Source organism: Ovis canadensis, chromosome 7 (genome assembly GCF_042477335.2).
Source record: "Ovis canadensis isolate MfBH-ARS-UI-01 breed Bighorn chromosome 7, ARS-UI_OviCan_v2, whole genome shotgun sequence".
NCBI lineage: Eukaryota > Metazoa > Chordata > Mammalia > Artiodactyla > Bovidae > Ovis > Ovis canadensis.
Window position 1 is genome coordinate 24,707,264 of NC_091251.1, and position 27,824 is coordinate 24,735,087.

General features: G+C 47.3%; 1 protein-coding gene across 4 annotated transcripts; it reads right to left on the reverse strand.

Annotated features, from left to right (window-relative positions):
* Positions 1–1,993: 1,993 nt before the first annotated feature.
* On the reverse strand, positions 1,994–27,824 carry PARP16 (poly(ADP-ribose) polymerase family member 16). 4 transcript variants are annotated; one of them, XM_069595405.1, is made up of 7 exons: positions 27,692–27,824; positions 26,899–27,219; positions 11,853–11,990; positions 9,372–9,578; positions 6,331–6,502; positions 4,774–4,915; positions 1,994–3,417 (listed from the first exon to the last, which is right to left on the reverse strand). In XM_069595405.1, exons 2-7 carry the CDS (start codon positions 27,070–27,072, stop codon positions 3,279–3,281), a joined length of 972 nt encoding a protein of 323 aa, XP_069451506.1. In that variant the 5' UTR covers positions 27,073–27,219; positions 27,692–27,824; the 3' UTR covers positions 1,994–3,278. The 4 variants fall into 4 exon arrangements, with proteins under 4 accessions (XP_069451506.1, XP_069451508.1, XP_069451507.1 ...); XM_069595407.1 differs by having other exon boundaries at positions 1,994–3,414; positions 27,692–27,774; XM_069595406.1 differs by having other exon boundaries at positions 1,994–3,414; positions 27,401–27,771.

The window sequence follows — 27,824 nt, forward strand, 5'->3', positions numbered from 1 at the left end:
GGAGTTGGTGCCAAACAGAATTGAGACTAGGGTTTGTTTCCTTCCTGCCTCTCTATCCCCAGGTACCCAGCGATCTCACACTATCCCCCAGGGCCCCACACTATCCCATGACCCTCATCCAGAGTTGGCTCATCCACTAGGCACCGAAGGCACAGGGCCTAGAATCCACATCACAAAAAGGATTTAATTCCCTTTAAAAGTAGAAGAGGGACTTCCTAGATAGTCCAGTGGCTAAGACTCTGCATTCCCAATGCAGGGGTCCTGGGTTCAATCCCTGGTAGGGAACTAGATCCCATATGCAGCAACTAAGATCCCAGGTGCTGCAACTAAAACCCAGCACAGCCAAATTAAATAAAAAGTAGAAGGGGGGAAAATGAGCTTTTAAAAGGAAGGAAACATTCTAGTACATAATAGTAATACATTCATCTTTATACCAACTCAGTCCTAAAACATAATTTTAGATTTTTTTTTAAGGTACAGGGGCCCATGAAGGCAAAGTGCCCAGGGCTCATGAAAGTCACAAAGTGGGCCTGTCCTGTCCTAGTCTTCCCTCATGTCCATTCCAACCCTCCAGGCTCCCGCGGTTTCCTTCCCTCTTTAGAAACGTATCTGTCCCTGGAGCCCATGGGCTTGGAAGCTCCTTGGTGTCAGGACCATTCTTCAACCATCCTCCCCATCATAAGCCCAGTGCCTGTCCCACAGTCACATCAGGTATTATATAACCTCTTTTTTTTTGGAAGGTGGGAAAAGAACAGAAACCTCAGAAAAAGGGGGGTTAGTTTTTAAATAAATATTGTCTGACAACCCCTGGAAACTGCTCATGTCAGGTCTGTGTAGTTGGACTTTGTTCAACTATCCCCTGTGCTGGACTCTACTGAAACTGCTCTATGATCTCCAACTCAGTAATAAATACTTCTCAGGTATAATCCTGACTGTTTGGCTGCATTTAACACTGCTCACCAAGACTTCCTTTTCACTTCTGCGACACTTCACTGTTTGCATGCTCCTCCTTATGATCCCCTCTGCTGGGCCACTGAAAACAAGTAACAATAGTAACAGCAGCTGAAATGTGTCAGCTACTTGCCCTACTGTAACTGGTAAATTCTTTTAATCCTCAAAATAATCCTAAATCCATTCTCCAACTACCAGCTAAAGTAATTTTTTTGCAAACCAAATCTGATCATGTCATTTCCTTGCTTAAAATCGAATGGCTTTCCCCAGCCCACAGCTTGTAAGGTCTTTCATGATCTGGCCCCTGCCTATCTCTCCAGCCCCACTTCTCACCATAGCCTCTTCCACTGTGACCCTCTCCTGCTTTTAGCTTCTCCAGCAAAAACTTCACATCTCTGCATGTGTTATTCACACTGCCTGGAACACTTTTCCTCCACCTCTTAGTCTAACACTGATGGCTCTTTCGGGATTCAGTGACCATCCCTTTTCCTGGGAGCCCCGGGAGGCTGTACAGCATGGAGCTTATGAGACTGACACTGAAGCCAGGTTCCACCCTCAGCTCCGCCACTTCCGATCCATGTAACTTTTGGGCAAGTTATTCAACATTCTGGGACTTCATTTTCTTGTCTGTTGTGAGGGTTAAAGAAATCAGTACATGAAAGGTACCTTTGTAGGCTCAGGGTGACCCCAGACCATGTTAAGATACCCTGCCAACTGTTTTCCAGAACTCCTTTATAATATCCTATAATGCCAACTTCACTCCTGAGAATGTCTGCTGGTCTGTCTACCTTGCTAGACTGTCAGTTCCATGAGGGGAGGGGCAGTTGGACCTGATGCTGCTCCTATTTCTAGTGCCTGGTACACAGTAGGTGCTCACATTTGCTAAATCAGTGACATAAATGTAATGCCTATGGATATCCTAGAGATACATACTCTCCAGAAAATGGCTACCCCAAACATGGAAGCAAAGAGAGGATGAAATTCTTCACAACGAATACACAGCAGCCTCGCATTAAGGCTGAAAAGCAGTCACAAAGGCAACTTGGAAATTAGGAAAATATCTTTATTATTTCTGAAATGTTCCAATATTCAATGTAGAAACCATGATAGTGGCTTTTTCACAACTTCACAAATTATAGAAAAATGACTTTCCATCTTCTTTCTTTACAGAAATCTCCCCCCAAAATCAGGGCTCCGTGATGGCTGACACTGGGCAGGAAGGAGGGGCAGAGAATACAGCAGGTAGAACCAGTGCTCCCGGAGCAGCCTGAGGCTTTTCCTGTGCATTTAAAGCTCAGGCTGAGTCTCAGAGACCCGCAGGCCCTGGGAGGGAGGCGTGGCCCCCACACACCTGTGGCACACTGAGGCCAGCCTCTGCTTCAAAGGCCGGCCACCCCCAGAAGGCCTGCAGTGTGGCACTTGTGGCTGATGGGCCACAATCAAGGCAGCTTCGTGAGAACGAGAGCAGGAGGCAGGCCTGCAGCTCAAATCTTTTTTCTCTAAAGCATGGCCAGGAAAGAGGCTGTGGGCGCTGGCCAAATGGTGCTCTAGGTTTAGAAATTTCCCCCTTTAGCTCATAAAAACAAATTGTCAAATAGTTATTCTTTAAAAAAATCAGAAAACAAACATTTGGTTCCATTTAGGCTGTAATCAGCAATTGGTAATTTTTAGAAAAAGACGACTTGCGTTGCTCATCGTTTTTATCGGGTCTCTGACTCCTTCCTTTCTCATCCGCGGCTGGGTGGAGGGGTTACAGCTGTAGCAGAGGACTGTTTGTTGACGTGAGAAAACTGTGAAAAGTGTTTTGCACTCGCATACAAAGGCTGATGGAATTCAAAACGATCCCACTGAGTTTTATGAGAAACAGGACTGTTCCTCTTGGGTGTCTCAAGTCAAAACAAGGCAACTGCCTAGTGATTTATAGTCCCCACTACACATTTTCTGCCTTCCAAGAAGGCATTAGAGAAGGGCCGATGTCCACCAGAAGCAATTGTAAACACCCCACACACAGCCTGGACACTTTGTTTTCAAATGCAGCAGGACTTTCTCCTTTGGCCCTGGCAAAAAAGCCAACTCCCTAAGACTGTTTAGGAAGGAACAGACAGGAAATCTCCCCCAAAAGCTAAGAGGGGCCAGTGCCCTCTGTTGACTAGAGTGGCGGAGAGCATCGTCAAAGGCAATTGATACATTTATGGCATATGAAAATTGTCCTGTGGTCCCCAGGTGGCCCCCAGGTTTGACCTGGCTGGATGGGGGGCACAGGAGATACAGAACAAGTTATCATAAGGCACGTGATCGAGGTGGCCCCCACACCAGGCCCAGAAAGATTATCTCTTCGCACGATTCCAGAAGTGTTGGAAAGCTGAGGAGTTGATGACACTCACTGCGAGCAGCAGCAGCAGATACAGGGTGATCATGACCGTAAACCAATGGCTGGAGACCCAGGAGAGCTGGCTGGAAGCCCTGCTTCAGCGGCGAGAGGGGGTGGGGGAATGTTGGAACAAAGAGAAAAATATTTTTTTAAAGGGTATGCAACAACTTCTGGCTCAGAGAAGATGAAATGATGAATTTCGTCCTCCGAGTGAGCCATGAAATGAAGCTTCATGCGTGCTCCTTTGCTCAAAAAATCTGGAGCTGTTTGCCCTGGCACTGACATGCCTTTCACCAGAACAATTTCTAAATGTACAAAGACAGCTATGCAATGAGCTCATCCTAATCTTTTCTTTTATAGCTCCTCTTGTACCTTTTATAACCAGTCTTTTCTTAAGCAAGACCATGGTATCTAAACAGATGACCTTGCTAAGGCAGATGACCAGATGGCGGCAGGTGGCAGGGTATTTAGCACAAAGCTTTTCACTTTCAGACATGCACAGATATCACTCTGAGCAGGGGAAATCCTCTCTGACCCACTGGGAGATGATCTAAGCCATCCAAATGTGCAGTACAGAGACACTGCAGGAAGGAGTGGGAAAAGAATGGAATTTTCAAGTAGAAAAAGCCAGATGATTCTAAAGCACAGAATACTGTCCCCCAAACTTAGGAACCCTGTACATACTTCCCAGATTTAAGGGGAGATGATTTTACTAGTTTATTGAATCCTGAAGCATAGAAGCCACTGGTATAGATAAGCAGGAGTTGGGAGTATTAACAATAACCCTTTCCCTGTCTAACCTGCTTACCTGTTGCTCATCCCCATGAGAAACTCTACCAACAATGCAACAAAATCTCAAAGTGACCCTCAACCCCAGAGAGCCCTGCCAAACCCCCAAATACACCCTGCTGGAACAGCGTGAGGAATCGCCACTCTCAGGTTCGTGTGGGGCAGGATGGCCTCATCTGCTATTGGATTCGACACTCTAATTTTAGAGATAAAGATGAAGCATCTCAGGTCCAAAAAGGAGCAGGTGGTGGTCTGAGAGTCACTGTGGAAAGTGACTGAGCCGGACAGCACAGAATCAGAATTCCAGCTCAATCCTGGCCCCAATCTACCTCTCAGTTCAGCCCAGTCAGTGGATTTCAGCCTCGTGATCAGAGCCTAGGTGGCTAAGGGGCTTCACGGTTCGGCTTCATTCAGTCCCTCAAGTCATTGTGTTAACAAAGCCATTCCTCACTGTAATACCCAGTCCCCTAGGGCCAGGACCACATTTTATTCAACGTATTCCTCCCTCCTCACCCCTTACATGAAGCAGAGTGCTTTATGTATTTTATACATAGCTGCGGTTTAGGCTGAGGGAGAGGGGCCGCTGACAACCAGGAACCCGCTCCTATGAACACAGCCCTTGGCTGTCCTCCTGGATTTCGTGCAGCAACTGTCCGTCTCACCTGTTGGGCTGCTTCTGCGAGTACACCAGCAGGTACTTCACGCGCAAGAGCTGGTTATTAGTGACCACAAAGTACTTTGGAGGGACGTCGCCCCCTTCACTGTGCTTGATTCTCGCTCTCCTGCGATCTATCTCCTTGGAATCTGAATAAGGAGAAAAAGCACAACTTTACAGGGGGAAATACAATAACAAAAGCAAACTACGAGTAGAAACGAGTCAAGCCTCCTGGTCCTGAGGGTGGAGAGGCCCCAGCAGGCAGAGGAATGGCCTGTGTACGGGAAGCAGGACTAAAATACAGGAGAGTCCCACAGACAGACCACCAGGAAGAGGGAAAAGGGAATAGGAAAATAAAAAAAGATACAAGAGGGTAAAAAAGAAGAAGACTGAGTGGGGAAAGCAGAGGGAAGCAGCAGACTGATGGCCACAACAAAAAAATAATCCGGGGCTAGCAGCTAGCAACAGGACTTGATCTAGAACAAGCCTTTTAACAGGCATTTTAAATTAACCATTCTGGATTCGAGCTTCCTAGAACACTCATCTTCCACCCTTCATACCATGACTTGTTTAAAAAAAACAGAAACCCTTTCCTTTTAGTAACATGAAAAAGCTATATGAAAAAGAACCAGAAAAACAACAATCAAAAAAGCCCGCAACAGGCCGAAGCTTTGTGACAGCAGACATTACCAGGTCTTGTCCTGATGTTTAATGTCATGGTGTGCAGACTTCCTAAGAATTATACAAACGAATATTCATGCTGTCTGGTTTGGGAGAGTGGCGTCAGACCTGGGCCCGTTCCCCAGGATTCCAGTTGTTTTACATTAGGGGCCAGGAACAGTGTTCTCAATTCTCCTTCTCTCAGTGGAACCAACAGGCCAGCTCTGGAGTCTAGAATGACAGTTCTGTGACTTCTCTGCCTTTCAGGACGAAACAGCAGGGGGCAGAGCCTTAAGGGACAGATCAGGAGAGCGGACTGAGGGGCCTGCTGGTCATCTGCTCACTGGGGAGCCCAGGATTTACCCCCATGGCCTCAGCTGCCCCTCACATCCTCCTGGGGCTCCAGCACACACCAGAGCGGCCTGGAGGAACAGGGCGAGACGCAACCTTAGCTTCAGTTTAGCAAATGTTTACTGAATGTCAAGTACGTACCAGGCTCCCTGCTGACAATAGGTGCCCAAGAGTGAATGAGACCCAGTTTCTGCCTTCAAGGAGCCTGTGCTCTGGCCTCGCAGGTTCATTTTCCTCTTCTCTACCTCAAAGCTTTCCCTGAGCACTTGGACCCACCGTGACTGCCCTCTCCTCTGAGCTATCCCATGGACCTTATCAGCACTCTCAGCTGGCACTACTGACCTACTGCCTTGTAGTAGATGATACCCTTTTCACCTTGTGTTCAGTCCTTAAGGAGACGGCTCACTCCCTGAAGGCAGGCTCTATCCTACACTGCTCTGCACCCAACCCATCCCTTGCCATGCAACGGGTGTTCCACCCAACAGCTGGGCCAAAGGCAAGAGCCTGACACCCAGAGGCCTGCAGCCCAGGGCAGGGCCAAGCGCTTACTCACCCTTCTTCTTCGTTTGGCACTTGACATCTGGATGGTCAATGACCTCGCACACAGCCACGCAGCTAAGGATGGGGCCAAGGAGACTGTGCTGCCACCCGTGGCCATGGGGGCTATAAATGAGGGCCAGGCTCAGGTCACTGGTGAGGTAGGTCCCTTCCCCAAACAAGGATGTCTGGAACAGCGGAGATCAACAGAAAACGAACAGGGCTGGGTGAGTGCCGAGTGGGGGCAGCAAAACAACACAGGTCTTTCTTCAGTAGAGCTGTTAACACAAAGTCTCCCAGCCTCTCCTGACCCCAGGAAAAGACATAAGATCAAACAATCCCATGACATCATCACAGGGATATTACAAAACACATTCCTATCTGACCACAGTTTAACTGATTGTGGATGTGGCTGACTAACCTGGCAAACTAGTAGTTCTAGTGCTTAAGGCTGAGTAAGAAAAACACAGGTGTTAAGAGCCCAAACGGACCCACATTTGAACCCTGTCTACCCTTCTAACAAGATAGCAAGTAATATAAATTCTCCGGGCCTCAGTTTCCACACCTGCAAAGTGGTGATGATGATCTCTTCTTCACAAGGTCATGGGCAAGGATTCAACGAGACGACGCACATGAAGCACCACACAGAATACCTGGCACGAGAGAGCAGTGGCTATTCCATCACAGACAGGCTCTTGTGTCTTAGGCAATCAGTAATTCCTGCTACATGACTGGATTAAGCATGGTGACACTCACAGGCTTGCAGAAGCAAAGTCATGCCCCTGTGTGCAGGGAGAGGGCGGTCACACCTAAGTGACTAGGGGAAGTGATCTGAGTCATTACTTGGAAAAGAATCTCTCAGACCAGACACTGTAACGAAATAAGGCAGGGCTATATGAGAAGCAGGGTTAAGTTCTGTGTTGGTGCAGACCAAGAAAAGGTCCAAAATTCTAGGAGGCAGATCGCTGGCGGCAGGTGCTAACTTGCTGTCCTCCACAAGGAAGCATGCCACGTAAAAGAGAAGGCTCTCAGGTGAAATACCTGCACGCTGAGGCCACAGCAGGCATAGCAAACACATCCTTTGCCCATGTAGACATCAATAATCAATCACGATGCCAACTTAAAAATATCAATCATGGCACTCATTCATACTGATTCAGACTCCTCACACAATATTCCAAGTAACTGCTACCAGTGGGTGGAATTTGACATAAGTTGTAATTCAAATTCTATCTCTGGGCCTCAGTGTCAGTCTCTTAAGATGACTGAATGGCCTTACATAGCTCAGTGAACATCCTCTACTTGAGAACTGAGAAACATCCTATTCAGCAGCACCAGGCTTCCACAATTCTCAACCAATTAAGTGAAGCTTAGGGGAAACAAAACAAGCCTCTGCTTGGCCATTTTACAATGTCCCCATTATCTCAAAAGCTAGCACAGACCTCCAAGGAGGAAATGTCTCTGATCTGACCCTACAGCCACTTCTGCTTATGCCTCCCATGTATACACAATTCCCTAGACTCAAGAACCATGCACAGGGGAGCACAAAGCAGGAAACTTGGGAGTATCTCTACCAAGGAAACACTCTTAGAGCTTCAGCTGGCAGGCAGGCTCCCTCAGGCAAGCCCCTCACTGAAAACCCAGACAGAGGCGGCCAGAAGAACATCCACTTCACCAAAGGGCTCTGATGAGATGCTTCTAAGCAACAAACCCCTCAACCAAGCAAAGGCTTGGTTACAAGACTGGAATCAGCAAACAACTTCTTCAGACGTGCTCTAGTGTGAAGTGTAGGGCCCCTGGATTCCAGTAGCCTGGCCATAATAATAAGCCGAGAGCCAGAGTAAACAGGCCTGTCCTCCTCAACACAACTCAACTGCGATAATCAGCTGCAGCAGTGTTGGAAAAGTCTCTCCTGCCTTGGAGCTGCATCAGCTACAAATGAGCCCACAGCTCATGGAACCAACCCCCAGACAAGGCCGATGCTGGCACAACCGAGGGAGAAGCTGCACCCTCCAACCACCCCCCCAGTCCCTCTCCTTCAGCCTCTAAAAGAAGCCACTGCTTCCTTAGTGCTTAAGTACAGGAAGAGCCCTTTGCATATGTGAAGTATTTCAGTCCTGTCAGGACACCAGAAGGTGGGGAATGGCATCCTATTTTACAGATGAGGACCCCGAGGCTCTGAGAGATTAAGTAAATTTACCCATTTTAAAAAAGGGAGCAAAGGGACTTCCCTCATGGTACAGTGGTTAAGAGTCTGCCTGCCAATGAAGGGGACACATTTGATTCCTGGGCTGGGAAGATTCCACATGGCGTGGGGCAATCAAGCCTGCACACCCCAGTGAAGAGTGGGCCCCGTCTGCCCCAGCTAGAGAAAGCCCATGCGCAGCAATGATGACCCAGCACAGGGCCCTTCCCTAAAAAAGAGGTGCGGGGGAGCTCAAGGAGGGAGCTCCTCTCAATTTCCTAATGACTGACTCTCTCGGAGGGTCCCCGAGGCAAGTACTTCTCAAACTTCAACATGCATATGAATCACTTGGGAGTCTACTGAATTGTGATTTCTCATATGATGGGGTCTGGATGGGCCTGAGATTCCATGTGTTCAACAAGCTCCCAGGGATGTGGTCCAGGGATCATGCTGGGAAGACCAGGCTCGCCACACAGTAGCATCACCTGGGGAGCTCTGGAAGCATACTGGTGCCCAGGCCCCACTTCCACAGATTCTGACTTAACAAGCTGGGGACGTAGCCAGGCATCCAGACTCTTAATAGCTCCCCCAAGCGATTCTAAATGTGCACCCAAGGCTGAGAACCATCTTTAAAGCGACGCTTCTCAAACTTTCATCAGTAGAGGAATCCCCTGGAGACCTTGTTAAAATGCAGGTTCTGACTCAGGTCTGGTGGGCCAACGATTCTGCATTTCACAGGCTCCTAGGTGATGCTGCTGGTCAACAGACCACACTTTGAGTGGCAGGACCTTGGTGAACCTACCTACCCCCACCCTCACCAGCTCTGGCCACCCCCCTCACAGCCCCCTGATGTCAGCAGCCTTGGGCCCCACCTTGTTCAGGTGGCAGTGCAGGCCATTGTGGATGATGGAATGGAAGTTCTCTAGGCGGCTCCCGTGGAAGGCGTAGATGAGGTCGCGTTCTCCTTTGGTCTCATAAAATTTGGCGTTGGCTGGGTCGGAGTACTCGATTTCAAACAGGAAGTCCGGCACCGGGACAGGCGTGTGAGGGGTACCAGTCAGCTTTTGGATCTTTTCAAACTTGAAAACATGCAGGAAGTCGCAGTTTTATTTGGGAAGCTGGTAAAGAGTGCTGCCAAAATGGCCTCCTAAAGCCTGGGGCTTAGCTCCTATGGGCACTGCTCATGAGAACAACTGGTTTCACAGGAATAAAAACATCAGTTTATAAACAAGTTCAGAGCCTACAGCTCAAGACTGCTTTCCTCTAACGGTGTTTTCCCCTACAGTCAGTTAACTAAGGAGTATGAATTGTATCTTCTAACTAAAGATCACATCTAATTTTCATTACCCTTTCACATTTATTTCCTGCATTCCATCTTTACAATACTATCAGGAGCTAGAAAGGTGAGATAAATTACAAAACTGGCCACGAATTTTTCCTCCCATCCCTGTCCATTCACCTTTCTGCAATGTGACTTTGCAGGTGGAATTCCATCAAGATTTCATAGGGAGATGGAATCCATTTCTCCACCCCCTAAATTGTCACCTCTCTTGACTAACGGGGCCTTGGCAAGCATACGGCAAACAGAGACTTGAAAAGGGCTTCCCTTTCCCTTGTCTGCTGCTGGGAACCCTTCACAAGCCCTGCAAACCTTCTACAGGATGACAGCCTTGTAGAAGCAGGCACCAGCCACAGCAGCCTTCAGCTGGGATAGCTGAAGCCCCATCCGCTTACGTGAGGTTGCCCTAGGACAGCCCCGCGTGAGCCAGCCCTGCTCAGAAGAAACACCCGACCAACCCAGAGAATCGTGAGAAGCAGTCCGTGTTGTTGCCAGCCAGTAGATTTTGGGGATGGTTTGTGATGCAGCAGAAGTCAACTGATATGCAAGGATGAACTCCTTCCTAAGGGGTAATAATAATGCTCTTCAGGGCAGAGACCGCATCATCTCTGTAACTTTCCAACAGTACATCCCAGACCCAAGTCAGTCTGTGGTCAAGCTTTCTCTGGGTTATGATTAAATGACAAAAATAAGGGCAATTTCACAGATATATTTACACTGATGTAAGGCTGCCATGAGCCCTTCTTTAAAAGAATTATCCTTTCAGCCTGAGGTCAGGGCCATCCTCCCTTTTTCATATTAAAATATCCTTTTGTAAAATGATATGCGGTAGACTAATGTCCTCACTTGGGCACGATAAATAAAAAGTTGATAAGCCTGGATCCCAACACTTCATATTTTAATGGAATTTAACTGCTCTATAATCAAACATCAAGAAGCAACCGCTTTATCTACTTTGCCTGTAACACCCAACAGCCAGTAAATGCCTGACGAGGAAGGAGTAAATCTAAATTTAACAGATGACAAAAGTGAAACCCAAAGAGCATAACCCAGGAGTTAGCAGCCCAGCCTGGACCTGAACACAGGTATCCTGACTCCCACTCCAGGATGCTGATGGTTTCTTACCACCCAACGTGGATGGGGGATGTCCCTAGACACTAGAAACCGAGATACCAAATTCTAGGCCACGTAAGGAGGATTTTTGTCTTTAGCAGGAACTTATAAAATCAAATGCTCTTAAATTAAAAACGATTAAGTGAAGAATGGTATAGACAAACCCCTCTTACCACTTAGAGGTAAGAACACCAGATCAGCGATCTGTCAGTCTACCCTTTGACCCCTGTCATCCCAGCCTGTCCCTGCAAGATCCCAGCCAGGCAAGGGAAGCCAATTTATGCAGTGCCTGCCCTGTGCCAGAAACTACACTGGGGGTGACGCACATTCTGTCATAGCACCCTTCTGAGCTGTTAATATTCTCAATTTACAAAGAGGGCACAGAAGACTAAATAACAGACGGGATCTGAACCCAGCCTGAGGATATCCACCACTTCAGTCTGCCTCGTTGCTTCCTGAGAGCGGGAATCTTTTAAGCTATGGTCAAGGATCCTCCCCTTGTTAGAAATATCTGGGGTGCTTGTGATAGCCAACATTTACTGAACCCTTAGCACGTGTCCTTAGGCATTATTCTAAGTGAGGAAGTTCATTTAATTCTCAGAGCCAGTCCACTGATAGAAGTATACTATTATTATTCCCATTTTACAGAGTGAAAACCCAGGTACCAAAATGCACCCAGTAACCTGCTCAGTGTCACACAGCTAGTAAGGAGGGAGAACACGGCTTTGCCCTGCCAATATGCAAACTGCTGGGCCCCAGTCTAGACAGAGAATCAGAATCTCTGCGGACAGGGTCCAGGAATCTACATTTTCAACAAGCTGCCCAGGTCACACTGGTGCACAAAGAGGTCCCACAGCTCTCCAGGCCCAGGAATCTGTGACCCTATACACCAAAGTCTCACCTCTGACTTCCCTGCACTGTGGATTGTCAGGACCTTTGACGATAAAATCCAGCTCATCAGGTCCCAGGCCGATGGGTCTTTTTCTCCTGAGGACTGGAGAAGTTCTTTCAGGTTAGGTAACTTGCTGGCATCTGCAAGCTGAAGTAGGGAAAACTGTTAGCAAGGATCCTGGGGGAAAATGATAGTAACCAGGGGCCCTCTAGTGGTAAGGCAGGCAACCTGCACGTCTTTCATGTTCCAAGGAATTTCTTAAGAGGGCAAAATGTGTAAGTCTGTGATCCCTTTCCAAATACTGCCCAACTCCTAACGCTCTGAACACTGGAAGGTTATATGTAACTCAACTGGTACAAAACCTAACCTGAAGGGCTTCCCTAGTGGCTCAGTGGTAAAGAATTCACCTGCCAATGCAGGAGATTTGGGTTCGATCCTTGGTCCGGAAGATACCAATGCCACTGAGCAACTAAGCCACAACCACCAAGCCTGGGCTCTAGAGCGGGGACCTGCAACTACTGACTCACACACCCTAGAGCCTGCGCTCCACGACAAGAAAAGTCACAGCAACGAGGAGCTGGAGCACTGCAACTAGAGAAACGCCCATGCATCACAGCCAAGAATAAAGAGATAAATAATTTTTAAAAAGCTTAACCTGAGCAGAAGTGAAGTTCATTTCATCGAATTATCTCACTTTGTGTTACTATTAACACAATGTCTTTTTCTCCAGGACTTTCAATACCTGATTATGGGATGCACCCTGCTGGAGATGTTACCAGAGAGTTGGACTGTGAAGAAGGCTGAGCGCTGAAGAATTGATGCTTTCAAACTGTGGTGTTGGAGAAGACTCTTGAGAGTCCCTTGGACTGCAAGGACATCCAACCAGTCCATTCTGAAGGAGATCAGCCCTGGGATTTCTTTGGAAGGAATGATGCTAAAGCTGAAGCTCCAGTACTTTGGCCACCTCATGCGAAGAGTTGACTCATTGGAAAAGAGTCTGATGCTGGGAGGGATTGGGGGCAGGAGGATAAGGGGACGACCGAGGGTGAGATGGCTGGATGGCATCACGGACTCGATGGACGTGAGTCTGAGTGAACTCTGGGAGTTGGTGATGGACAGGGAGGCCTGGCGTGCTGCGATTCATGGGGTCGCAAAGAGTCGGACACGACTGAGCAACTGAACTGAACTGAACAGAGTACATACTGCGGGTAAAGGGTTAACACCTTTTCCCTTTAGCATGAGTTAATTTCCTATCCACCTGTTCCCCTGGAGACCAGATAAAAGAAATACAGCAATTACATACATAACTAAGCAACACTGCTTATGGTAACTACAACCCCAACGGTACCTGCAGCTGGACTGGAAGAAACCGTGTGGGGAATCCGCGGTTGGGGTTTCCCTGAGTGTGGTCACTTTCTGTAAGGACCCTGGTAGTTATGTTCGTGATATTGTTACCAGAGGGGCCAGCCTCCGTGGAGCATAGGGCTTCATTAGACCAGAGCAGTTCCTGCAGTCACTCAATGTGAATCTCATCTCCTTAACACCTGAGTTGTCACACTTGAGGGCAAAGACGAGCTCCTGGACCTCTTTGTGGACCACAACAAGGACTTCTGCAGAAATGGAATGCCTGTTGTGAGTTGTGATCCATCCCAGAGCCTTCTGATATAGGCTAGTACCTGGTGTGTGAGGTGGACAATACTGCCTCTGTAAAATCAGGCAGAATCTGAATTCCACAGCAGACTTGGTGCCAGGATTTCTGATAAGCGATTGGAGAACCTAGGCTAGCAGAGAGCTCCAACGTATCTGTAGCTTTTTCTCAGAAATTAGAACTGACTAGAAGCCAAATCTCTCCAGAATGGGATTTAAAACACCACTGCAGACTGGTGCCACCTGTGAACATACTTCCTCCAAGCTTTGCTCACTCAGTCCCCTGGAATGCCCCTTCCCCCAACTCTACCAACCCAGACAATCCCTCTCCTCCAAACCCCTAAAGCACTCAGCCCCAGTACTGTCTCTCCAAATTAGCCAGGATTCCTGAAGACCAAGGACTGTCTTGTATTTTCCAAGTTCTGTTTCCCTTGATGTAGAGGAAAGAAAAGATGGATCTCAGGTTGAATCCCCACTCCTTAGACCTGGCTCCACCACTAGACCTGGCTGAGCCTCAATCTCCTCTCTAACATGAGAGCCCCACTATCAACCATGTGGGTTGTCAGGAAGATCAAAGAAGGTAACAGAATCTCAGGGCCTGGTCTATACAGTGTATGTCCATTTCTTTTCTTCTAATTTGCATTTCTCCCTGGACAACACGTACCTTTTCTAGGGATGTAGTTGGTACTTCATGAATACCAGCAGTTCTTTCCTGTTTTTAGCTAGTTCACAGTTGCAAACCTTGGGAGGTTTATTCCCTAACCCTGTAACATTTCAGAGTTGTTTTATTCCTGTCTGTTTCTAAAGATGCAATCAACAGACTCAGGTTTCTGATAAAACTAAATTTGCATGCTTTGTGGACCATCAGTGGGGATCCAATTTAAAAACAGGGATGTGTAGATGCTCCACAAGAATTGAAGCTACACAGTAGGGAAGCAGAAAGAGAAATAATTATGACTTACAGCTATTCACTGTCATAACAAAGATGGGTACAAACTAAAAAGGGGAACAAGAGAGACTCCTGTTGGGTAGGTGCTGGGAGAAAAGGGAGCGGTCAGAAAAGGCTTTGAAGGGGAGGTGCTGTGTGATGGAGTTTGACAGGCAAGGGCACAAGAAGCACAGAAGTGCAGCCTGTAGTCAGGGGCATTGATGGCCACAAGGGAAGTTAACTGCAAGCTCTTTTCCCAGGTGGCTCAGGTCCAAATCTGGGCTTACCCGTTACTAGTTGTATGACCTGGGTGAGTTAACTTCCTGTGTTTCAGTTTCCTCAAACATATAATTGGAATGAGATTAGCCACTTCTGAGGCTCCTGCTGAAGGTTAACCAAGTTAAACCAGTACTGTGCTTAGAGCAGTAAGAAGGCAGTAAGTTAGTGGGGCTGCCGAGAGTGCTGTCTTCATTAACTGCAGCTGGTTCAGTGTGGCTACAGCTTAAGAGTGTGGCGGAAGCGTCACCAGGAGGAACAGGAGTGAGAAGACGACTTGAGATCAGCCTGTGAAGGACTCTGTACCCTCCTTGGGACTCTTGACTTTTGCTCTGTAGGCAACATGGAGCCACTGAGAGTACCTGAAGATGCATTCCAAATGATATATCCTCAGGGACACCGTGGTCTCCACTGACACTCTTTCCTACTCCTGGTCCACACCTGCTATGCCAGTCTTATCTCCCACTGGAATGACCACACCCATCGCCGCTCTCAGATCCCACCTGCGAGCCACAGCCTTTGCCAGCAGTCCAGATCGAGTGACGGAGGCCTCACAAGAGACTGTCAGTTACACAAGGCCTCTTTCAGGGGCTCAGTCTATGGACGTGGGAGAGACCCCTCTCAACTCTGAGCTAGGCCCAGGCTCTTCCCACAGCTGCCTGCCCACACAGGGGGGCACTGCTGTTGCTTTGTTCCCATTTGCAACAACACAGATGGACCCGGAGGGCATTGTGCAAGTGAAATAAGTCTGACAGAGAAAGACAAATGCTGTGTGATATCACCTATATGTGGAATCAAAAAATAAAACTAGTAAATAAAACAAACAAGCAAACAGATATAGAGAACTAGTGGTTATCAGTGGGAGGAGGACAGGGAGGAGGGGTAGGAAAGGGTAGGGGGTTACGAAGCACAAACTACTGTGTGAAAACAGACAAGTTGCAAGGACATATTGTGCAGTGAAGGAAACAGTTGATATTTTATACTAACTATAAAGGGAGTATAACCTTTAGAAATCATGAATCACTGTGTTATACACCTGAAACAGTACTGTAAATCAAGAATACATCAATAAAAGAAATTTTTTAACTTTAAAAGATATATATGTACATACATACATACAAACATACATAAAAATGAGGAAACTGAGGCTTAGAGAGTTCAAGTGCCTTGCCTAGGGTCACACAGCTATTCAGTGGCAAGGCAGAGACGTGAAGCCAGGTAACATGACACAAGTTCATTCTCCATGATGCTTTCCTACCAAATCAATGGAGAAATTTAGTAGTGGACTGACTGTTTTAGCCCAAAAGAGCAATTCTGCTGCTGCTGCTGCTAAGTCGCTTCAGTCGTGTCCGACTCTGTGCGACCCCAGAGACAGCAGCCCACCAGGCTCCCCCGTCCCTGGGATTCTCCAGGCAAGAACACTGGAGAGGGTTGCCATTTCCTTCTCCAATGCATGAAAGTGAAAAGTGAAAGTGAAGTCGCTCAGTTGTGTCTGACTCCTAGCAACCCCATGGACTGCAGCCTACCAGGCTCCTCCATCCATGGGATTTTTCAGGCAGGAGTACTGGAGTGGGTTGCCACTGCCTTCTCTGAGAGCAATTCTAGGAGAAATTTAAGAGGCTGCTTGGGAAGCTCTAGGTGTGTTTCCTGAATAACACAGCCAAGACAGCTAGCTACTGTCTATGCCTAAGCCCTGTCAAAGGGCTTAAGAAAAAAGATGTATGTCATGTGTAGTATGGGGGGTGGGGGAGTGGTCAAGAAGACAAACTCTCCATCTAGACAAGAGTAAGGAACCACAGTTGGTGACATTAGAAGGCATTTATCAACAACTGGATTGAGGGGAAAGTGTTCAGGAGGAGGGCAGGCATTTATGGGGGCTGAGGGGAAGGCAGACGGAAGAGTTCTCAAAGCAAGTAGGGAGGGAATGGAACCTTGAGTGAGGGTGTAGAATTTTGAGAGGAAGAGAATTCCCAGTGGCAAAGAGCAAGACAAAGAGGCAGAGAAGGGAACAGTGCCTCTCCCAAAAGATGGTCCAGGGCTCAAATGCCCCAAGGCCAGGCAAGTGATGAAGAAGAGAAAGAGGTTGTCTAGGAAAGAGCAGTGAGGACTGTGTTGCACTGGAGGCCCACCAAAGGGCCCAGCCACCAACCTCCAGCTGCTCTCTGCCTAAGGGCCACCTCTACCCAGGCTGTGGAGCCTCAGACTTTTTTCTTGCTTGTAAAAGACCAGATGAAAAACAAAACCTGTCATCCCACAGGCCACCTTTTTGCAGTCTCTGCTCTAAGGAATAAGGATGCATTCAGTTGGAGAAGTGGCTGAAGGAGCCTGGGCAAGTCCTAAACACTGGACACTGCTAAGTGGTCAAAGGGGTTTGAGAAAGGAAGAGGTGGTCTGGGTGACTAAGAAACCAAGAGCAGGGAACCAGCAGGAGACAAGCAGAAGAGAGAGGGGACCAATGACCTTAGAAGGAGACAACTTAGTCTCCTTGCTTCGGGTCCGGGTTGGGGCGGGGGAGGGAGGGAAGGAGTTGGGAGGGGCACAGGACAGCTTGGCGGACACCTGGCAACAACCCAGATCAAACTCTCCTGGGACGTGGCCCAAGACACTGTGTCTACAGCAGTTGTCACAGGTGATTCTTATCATCAGGAAAAGCGGGGATACTCAGGCTTAGATGTTAAGCAATATTGTCCTAGAAGGGCTGGCAGCAGGAAAGAACATATTGAAAAAAAAAAAACAAAACAAAACCCTTGTCTAGGAAGATGTCTGAGGCCATAATTACTAGCTGTGGGTGGAGGTGCTGGAAGGAAATGAACCAAAGGTACAGCCAAGGTCACCAGCCTCAGGGACCTGACCACAGAACGACACCTGGAAAAGTGGGGTGGCCCACTGCGATGAAGGCAGGAAAGATAAGACAGAACAGTTGCGTACAGGCTCACCTTGCACAAACCTAAGGTATGAAAACCTCCAGATGTTCAAGCTGGATTTAGAAAAGGCAGAGGAACCAGAGATCAAATTGCCGACATCCACTGGATCATAGAAAAAGAAAGACAGTTCCAGAAAAACATCTATTTATGCTTTATTGACCACACCAAAGCCTTTGCCTGTGTGCATCACAACAAACTCTGGAAAATTCTTAAAGACACAGGAATAACAGACAACCTTACCTGCCTCATGAGAAATCTGTATGCAGGTCAAGAAGCAACAGTTAGGACTGGACATGGAACAAGAGACTGTTTCCGAATTGGGAAAGTTCAGTTCAGTCACTCAGTCATCTCCGACTCTTTGCGACCCCAGGGATTGCAGCACACCAGGCTTCCCTGTCCAACACCAACTCCCGAAGCTTGCTTCAACTCTGTCCATCGAGTCAGTGATGCCATCCAACCATCTCATCCTCTCTCATCCCCTTCTCCTGCCTTCAACCGTTCCCAGCATCAGGGTCTTTTCTAATGAGTCAGTTCTTTGCATCAGGTGGCCAAAGTATTGGAGTTTCAGCTTCAGCATCAGTCCTTCCAATGAATATTCATGACTGATTTCCTTTAGGATTGACTGGTTTGATCTCCTTGCAGTCCAAGAGACTCAACAGTCTTCTCCAACATCACAGTTCAAAAGCATCAATTCTTCAGCACTCAGCTTTCTTTATAGTCTAACTCTCACATCCATACATGACTACTGGAAAAAACAGCTTTGACCAGATGGACCTTTGTTGGCAAAGTAATGTCTTTGCTTTTTAATATGCTGTCTAGGTTGGTCACAGCTTTTCTTCCAAGGAGCAAGCGTCTTTTAATTTCATGGATGCAGTCACCATCTGCAGTGATTCTGGAGCCCCCCAAAATAAAGTCTGTCATGGTTTCCATTGTTTCCCCATCTATTTGCCATGAAGTGATGGGACCGAATACCATGACCTTAATTTTCTGAACACTGAGTTTTAAGCCAGCTTTTTCACTCTCCTCTTTTACTTTCATCAAGAGGCTCTTTAGTTCTTCGCTTTCTGCCATAAGGATGGTGTCATCTATGTATCTGAGGTTACTGACATTTCTCCTGACAATCTTGACCCCAGCTTGTGCTTCATCCAGCCTGGCATTTCACATGATGTACTCTGCATGTAAGTTAAATAAGCAGGGTGACAACATACAGCCTTGATGTACTCCTTTTCTTATTTGGAACCAGTCTGTTGTTCCAAGTCCAGTTCTAACTGCTGCTTCTTGACCTACATACAGATTTCTCAGCAGGCAGGTAAGGTGGTCTGGTATTCCCATCTCTTAAAGAAATTTCCACAGTTTGTTGTGATCCATACAGTCAAAGGTTTTCGTGTAGTTAATAAAGCAGAAGTTTTTCTGGAACTCTCTTGCTTTATCAATGATCCAACAGATGTTGCCAACCTGATCTCTGGTTTCTCTGCTTTTTCTAAATGCAGCTTGAACATCTGGAAGTTCACAGTTCACGTACTGTTGAGCCAGGCTTGAGAATTTTGAACATTACTTTGCTCGCGTGTGAGATGAGCGCAATTGTGCAGTAGTTTGAACATTCTTTGGCATTGCCTTTCTTTGGGAACAGAATGAAAACTGGCCTTTTCCAGTCCCGTGGCCACTGCTGAGCTTTCCAAACTGGCATATTGAGTGCAGCACTTTCACAGCATCATCTTTTAGGATCTGAAACAGCTCAATTGGAATTCCATCACCTCCACTAGCTTTGTTCTAGTGATGCTTCCTAGGGCCCACTTAACTTCTCATTCCAGGATGTCTGGCTCTAGGTGGGTGATCACACCATCATGAATATCTGGGTCATGAAAATCTTTTTTGTGCAGTTCTTCTGAGTATTCTCGCCACCTCTTAACATCTTTTGCTTCTGTTAGGTTCATACAATTTCTGTCCTTTATTGTGTTCATCTTTGCATGAAATGGTCCCTTGGTATCTCTAATTTTCTTGAAGAGATCTCTAGTCTTTCCCATCCTATTGTCTTCCTCTATTTCTTTCATTGATCACTGAGGAAGGCTTTCTTATCTCTCCTTTCTATTCTTTGGGACTCTGCATTCAAATGAGTATATCTTTCCTTTTCTCCTTTGCCTTTACCTTCTCTTCTTTTCTCAGCTATCTGTAAGGTCTCCTCAGACAACCATTTTGCCTTTTTGCATTTATTTTTCTTGGGGATGGTCTTGATCACTGCCTCCTATACAATGTCATGAACCTCCATCCATAGTTCTCCAGGCAGAGACTATCAGATCTAATCTCTGGAATCTACTTGTCACATCCACTGTATAATCACAAGGGATTTGATTCAGGTCATGCCTAAATGGTCTAGTGGTTTTCCTTACTTTCTTCAATTTAAGTCTGAATTTTGCAATAAGGAGTTCATAATCTGAGCCACAGTCAGCTCGCGGTCTTGCTTTTGCTGACTGTATAGAGCTTCTCCACCTCTGACTGCAAAGAATATAATCAAACTGATTTCGGCATTGTCCATCTGGTGATGTCCATGTGCAGAATCTTCTCTTGTGTTGTTGGAAAAGGATGTTTGTTCTCTTGGCAAAACTGTTAGCCTTTGCCCTGCTTCATTTTGTACTCCGAGGTCAAATTTGCCTGTTACTCCAGGTAGCTCTTGACTTCCTGTTTTTGCATTCCGGTCTCCTATAACGTAAAGAACATCTTTTTTTGGGGGGTGAGTTCTAGAAGGTCTTGTCAGTCTTCATCGAAACATTCAACTTCACCTTCTTCAGCATTACTGGTTTGGGTATAGACTTGGATTACTGTGATACTGAATGGTTTGCTTTGGAAACGAACACAGATCATTCTGTCATTTCTGAGACTGCACCCAAGCACTGCATTTCAGACTGTTTAGTCGACTACGAGGGCTACTCCATTTCTTCTAAGGGATTCTTGCCCACAGTAGTAGATATAATGGTCATCTGAGTTAAATTCGCCCATTCCAGTCCATTCTAGTTCACTGATTCCTAAAATGCCGATATTCACTCTTGCCATCTATTGTTTGACCACTCCCAATCTACCTTGATTCATGGACCTAACATTCCAGGTTCCTATGCAGTATGGCTCTTTACAGCATTGGACTTTACTTCCATCACCAGTCACATCCACAACTAGGCACTGTTTTTGCTTTGGCTCCATCTCTTCATTCTTTCTGGAGTTATTTCTCCACTGTTCTCCAGACCTGGAGAGTTCATCTTTCAGTGTCCTATCTTTTTGCCTTTTCATACCATTCATGGGGTTCTCAAGGCAAGAATACTGAAGCGGTTTGACATTCCCTTCTCCAGTTGGGAAAGGAGTACATCAAGGCTACATTGTTACCCTGCTTATTTAACTTATATGTAGAGTACATCATGCAAAACGCTAGGCTGGATGAAGCACAAGCTGGAATCAAGATTGTCAGGAGAAATGTCAATAACCTCAGATACATAGATGACACCGCCCTTATGGCAGAAACAGAAGAAGAACTAAAGAGTCTCTTGATAAAAGTGAAAGAGGAGAGTGAAAAAGTTGGCTTAAAACTCAACACTCAAAAAACAGAGATCATGGCATCCGGTCCCATCACTTCATGGCAAATAGATGGGGAAACAATGGAAACCGTGACAGACTTTATTTTGGGGGGCTCCAAAATCACTGCAGATGGTGACTGCAGCCATGAAATTAAAAGACGCTTGCTCCTTGGAAGAAAAGCTATGACCAACATAGCATATTATAACGCAGAGATATTACTTTGCCAACAAAGGTCCATCTAGTCAAAGCTATGATTTTTCCAGTAGTCATGTACGGATGTGAGAGTTAGACCATAAAGAAAGCTGAGCACCGAAGAATTGCTGCTTTTGAACTGTGGTGTTGGAGAACACTCTTGAGAGTCACTTGGATTGCAAGGAGATCAAACCAGTCAATCCTAAAGGAAATTAGTCCTGAATATTCACTGGAAGGACTGATGCTGAAGCTGAAACTCCAATACTTTGGCTACCTGATGCAAAGAACTGACTCATTAGAAAAGACCCTGATGCTGGGAAAGACTGAAGGCAGGAGGAAAAGGGGAAAACAGAGGATGAGATGGCTGGATGACATCACTGACTGGATGGACAAGAGTTTTAGCGAGCTTCAGGAGTTGATAATGGACAGGGAACCCTGGCATGCTGCAGTCCTGGGGTCACAAAGAGTCAGACACGACTGAGTGACTAAATGAACTGAGCTGAAGGCATGAAAATCCAGATTGACTAAGACAGATTAGGGTTGAGAGTCTACAACCCTCTTCATAAAAAGAGTCATCACAGGGACCCTTTAAAAGGGTGGTTTTCTACCCTAACCCCACACCAGCATCACCTGGAAGCTGGAGAGTTATCTGCCACCATCTCATATACTGATGAGCGGATGGTGACAGAGATGGTAACAGAATCTACATCACTGAGTTATTAGGAAGATTAAATGCGTTACACACAGTCCTCCTGAAAACAGAAATAAAAAAATAATCTGAGAGACTGAGAGGTTTACATTGAGATACCAAGTATGTACCTAAAGGACACTTACTGACCACACTGAATCTGTTTGCTACCATTTCCTCCGCTACTCAGCACCTGAGTGCCCATGAAATGATCAAATCAATTACTAGAAAAAAATTTAAATTACATATTCTCTACAAATAAACAAAAAACATAATGCCTAGGTTCCGCCTCAAACCAATTAAATCAGAATATGTACACGGTGAGACCCAGATGTCAGTATGAAGCTTCTCAGGTAATTCCAACTCAAGCCAAGGTTGAGGCCCTTATAAAGAATGATCTTCCCAGTAAATGTTAATATTTAATTTCCAATCAGGAAATAAGCAACAAAAGCTTTCCTTAGAAAGGTCTGTTAGTTGATGAGCCCAACAATTTCACCTTTTGGAATTTACTTCAAGAAAATAACTAGACATATAAGCAACGATTAATGTAATAGAAGGACCTTAGTTTGCTAACCAGGGATCAAACCCATGCCCTTGGCAACAAAAGCATGGAGTCCTAACCACTGGACCCCAGGGGAATTCCCACCACAGCATTATTTATAACAGCAAATTTGTTAAAATTGTGTAGGAACCCAGATGAAGGACTCCTAACTGCTAGGAAGTGGAGGCCCAGAATAAGAGGAGGTTCCAGCTGTATCTGAAAGGATGAAGCAGAGTTTGCAGGGACAGAGAGGGAGTGGCCTGGAGAGGGCAGGCATGCCCTGGGGTCAGGGAAGAAGCTTATTCACGTTTTAATCCAGACATTGAGGAGTCAGTTTGTCTAGACATTATAAGCCAGACCTGAACCAACAGTCACTGGGCCCCCGAATAGGATACGGGAATAGTGTAGCTAGCTGCAGTGCTTCTCAGGCTTTACTAGGCACACAAACACCCAGTAAAAGCCGCTCAGTCGTGTCTGACTGTTTGTGACCCCATGGACTATACAGTCCATGGAATTCTCCAGGCCAGAATACTGGAGTGGGTAGCCTTTCCCTTCTCCAGGGAATCTTCCCAACCTAGGGATCGAACCCAGGTCTCCCACATTGCAGGCGGATTCTTTACCAGCTAAGCCACAAGGGAAGCCCACAAACACCCAGAAACACCCATGGATCTCCTTAAAATGCAGATTTTGACTGGGTAGGTCTGGAGTGCGGCCCAACAAGCTGCATTTCTAACAAGCTCCAAGGTGATGCTGATTCTGCAGGCCCTCAACCACACTTTGGGTGGTAAGGGGCTGAAATTAATACAAAAGAGCCATCCCTGCCCACCTCCCACTCCCAGCAAGGGTCTGCAAGCTAATGGAGAACCAGGGCACGGTATTTTCTAGGGGGGGAAACAAAACAAAAACCTTATGGCTGTGACGCCAGTGACAAGATTCTGTGTCAGTGATTCAGGAATGTGAACTGCACAACCTGAAGTCTGAGGGGGCTGATGGCCAAGGCTATTGGACATTCCAAGAATGCTACAGATTCTCTGACCTGAAAAGAGCTGAGCCAACTTTTTTCCCAAGAAACAGAATCAAAAACCCTCAGCCTGGGCAATCAGCACATACCCAGTGTGATTCCTCAAACATCTGATAAGCACCTCCCAGGCCAGGCACTGGGAATACAAATAACTAGTACAAAATCGAAAAGCTGAACACTGACAGAAACGTTCTCAAAACAAGGTACTTGAGAGATGATTTGGAATTTGGGGGGCTATGAAATAATCAAACCCTCTACTGCAGGTAGATTCCTATACTGGAGGTAGATTCTTTACCATCTGAGCCATCCAGGAAGCCCACGAAAGAACAGGCCAGAGCCACGCTAAGCCTCAGAGTGTGGCTCAGCAGGGGGCAGTCTCAGGAAAACAACTGTCAAGAAGTAATTTAAGCCAGAGATCTAAATTTTGGAAACTGCAACAAGTGTGTTACAGGTGTTAAGACATCTCATAGTGTAGAGAAAATTAATTTTAAATGGCTGAAAATGATACACTGTTTCACATTACTTCCAAGGGCTTTTAGCCAAACAAATTAAAATGGGAGATGTTTTTCCAGTAGTTGTGACCCAGGAGCTCAGTTGCTCTGAGGCACATAGGATCTTCCCTGATCAGGGATGGAAAATGGGAGACTTTTAAAAGCTACAAACCTTCCTTCTCCAAGTAACCACAAAATGATCCAGAAGGCCGAGTCCAGATCGGACTCTCTTTTATAGGTTAACCTTTAAGTCAGAAAGACATAAGTCCAGATGCCAAGTTCTCTGCACCTTTTCTTTAATTCAAGTAACATATGGCAAAATGAAACCTACAGCGTGTTTATCTAAGAACATGCACATGTCCCCAAAGGTCATGCCAGGCCCTGCCTGGTGAGAGGTTTCTCCTCAGAAAGAGCTTCTAAGCTCTTTCTGCCTAAAAGAAAACCAAGAATCTGCATGGCCTGGGCTAACTTCCCTCACTCTGGGGCCCCATAAGGAATGGTGACAGGTTGGGATAGTAAGAATCCGCTTTTTTTCAGTGGCCCCTGAGAGAAAGAGTGCACTGTCTAAAAATGGCCCCCAAATGAGCCCCATGCTCACGACAGTCTGTCCCTACAGAGGAGGCAGCTATTTGGGGCTACCCAAATTGTCAATGCTCTCCTAAAGGATTACCAGTGTGGGAGGAAGTGTATGCCTCAAACTGAGTGCACTAGTAGCTATGGAGAGGGATGTGGGGCAGGGTGAGCTCCATCAGGGACGCTTACACTTTATCACTTGGATTTTTTGTAACAAGAATATAATCAAACATTACTTGTATAATTAAAATGAATTGTTTAAAAAGCATGAACAAATCAATGCGTGAACAACTCCAAAGATCCCTCTGTGTTATCCCATATCCATCAAAGTAACCTGATTCTGTTCTTACAGAAAGAGAACATGCTGAGCATTCTAGTCCATTTGGATGTTTCTTGGAAAAAATAATAAAGCGTATTGTGGGGCATCACCTCTGGTGAGTTTGGGCCCTCTGACTCCCAGTTTTTTCTCTCTCTACTCTTGAACAGATCCCTCTGTCACCCCGCCACCACAAGGGTCTTATACATCCTGGATGTCACTACTGCCCTCCCAGACCAAGGATAAAATCTACACATCTGGGCAGATCATGCACAGCTCTGATTGCCCTGGTTGGCCTCATCTTTTCCTATTCCCCACAAAAGTCACACGGAAGCACAGACTTGTCCTTCTTGATGAGATCCCAGTATTCTGCCCATCCTGCTGCTACTCCTGGAATACCTCTTTCCTCCTCTCAGCAACTCCAAATCCTCCATGTCCCTGGGGACTCAGCATGGTGTTGTAACTGCCCCTGGTTAGTACTCTCTGATTCCAGCCTACTGCCAAGATGTTGAGTCCTGCTCTGGGCTTCTGTGTTGTATATAGGGCTTACCCCATAGGGTAACTGATCTGTTAACCTCTCCTTGATTCTTTTAATTTTGTATCCTTAGCACCTGGCCCACAGCAGGAACTCAGTATATATCCACTGACAAAACTGAAGAAAGGTTCATTCTCCAACACTCTGATAGCACAAATGCACAGAATTAAATATTTGAATTTGCAGAACAAACCATGGGGGAAGTCAGTCTGCTTGCCTTTCTCCAACCTCCCATTCCCTGTACCCTGAAACCCCTATGCACCGTGGTCAAGATCTGAAGCCCCATCAACACATCCCTAGCCTAAGCTGCAATGGACCAGGCAGGGGCGAGGAAGCTGGGCCATTACCCCTTGACCATCTGGGAGTGAAAGCAAAAAGGGTCACCCAATACTGACCACCTCATCAGAAATAATTTTAAATATCTGTTAATTCTAATCATGATCAACATTCCATAAAAATGGCTTGTAATATTAAGAGATTTTCTAATGTTGAACTAATTTCACATTTCTGGTAAAAACCCAACATATTAATAAGTAATTATTCTTTTTTATATATTGTTAATTTTAGGATCCTAATAGATGATCTCTATATTTATACTCTTCGGTGACATTGGCCTATAATTTTCTTGTATCATTCTTACTAGATTTAGTATCAAGATTACACTACCCTATTTTTCTACTCTGGAAGAATTTTTGCAAGACTGCAATTACTTAGTTCCTCAGTGATTGGCAGAACTCACCAATGAAACCAGGGTAGGCCTGGAGTTTTTTCTGAGAGAAAACCTCTGAGTACAAACTCAATGTCTTTAAAGCCTATAGGCTTTCGATTTTTTATTTCTCAAGAGAAGCAAGTTTGGCAAGTTCGATTTTTCTAGGTAATTCCGAACATTTGGATTACAAAGATAACTAATATCTGGAAGGCTGACCCTGAGGTGAACTCTGCAAGAAATTAAGTGCCTCCTGAATCATCAGAGAAATAACAGCTTACATGTGTACTGGACATATGCTACAATTTATAAAAAGTACTGGGCACATAATACGTTATCTGAAGATGAGGTCCCGGTGGCTTTGATGACTTATGATGTCTCATTTGGGATAGATAACTTCCTATTTAGCAGAATCAGCTGATTCACTAGGAAATGCTGTGGAGGCCTATGCAATTGTTGAATTTCTCACTTCATCTCGGGGAGTCACTTGGGAGTGTCAATATCTAGGGTGTTGGGAGTGTTCTGAGCTCCTGGAAACAAACCTTCCGCAAGACCAGGCTGGGGGTGTTAAGTGCGGGGCTGGCACCTTCACGAAACACGGGTTCCACACACAACGCGGCCCGGACGCAGTGCCGGGGGCGACGGGGCACACTCACCAGAGCCTCGAAGTCCTTGCAGTCGTGGCGGGCATAGGACGCGGGGAAGGGCCGCAGCACTGAGTCGCGCTTGTAGCTCCGCAGGGCCGAGGCGAAGAAGCTGCAGCGCAGGTCGGCGGCCAGCACGTCGCGGCCTGCCGCCTCCCTGACGGCCGCCCACCCCGCGGGCTGCATCCCGGGGCGCCGCGCGCTTTGGGGGGAGACGCGCCGAGGTGCGGGGGCGGCGGGTGGGCGTCGGTAGGGTCAAGCCTGCGGTCAGCGCGGGGCTGGGCCCGCGGACAATGGGCTGGAGGGGGCCGGGGTCCTTCGGCCGGGGGCGAGCTAGGCGGAGAGAGGAGATGACAGGGTGAGAACGTGCTGACGAGTGTCTTCTGCGGGGGGAGCCGAGCCACTCGCCGCCCAGGGAGACGGACGGGTGAGGAGAGGGACCCGGCCGGGACCGCGGGCCAGCGCGAGGGGTGGGCCGGGGGATAATGGGGCCAGCCGGCCGGGGATCCCGGACCTGGGGGAGGGGCTATGACATGGGTGAGACGACAGCGTCCCGACACGTGTCCTCTGAAGCGGCCTGGGTGGGGGCACCCCCAGAGGGGATCGCGGCCCGAGCCCGCTCCCTACGCCGGGAGAAGCTGCGGCGCGGGGCCTTCCTGTCCCGCCTTCGACCGGCGCCGTCGCAAGCCCCGGCGCTCGCCCGGCTGCCCTCGGCGTTGCCTGCGTCCCGCCAGCTGTAGGTGTCCGCTTGCCGCCCGGCGGCCGCCGGAAGGACTCCAGCGCCCCGCCGAACGCAGGGCCCTACCTGCCCTCCCGCCGCAGCAGCCGGCGTCCCCGCCGAGCCTCGGGCGCGGCCTGGCGCTCCGCCCCGCCCAGCGAGGGCCCGCCCCTTCCCGCGTCCGCCTCCGCCCACTCCCCAGTGCTGGGAGCGTCCGCGC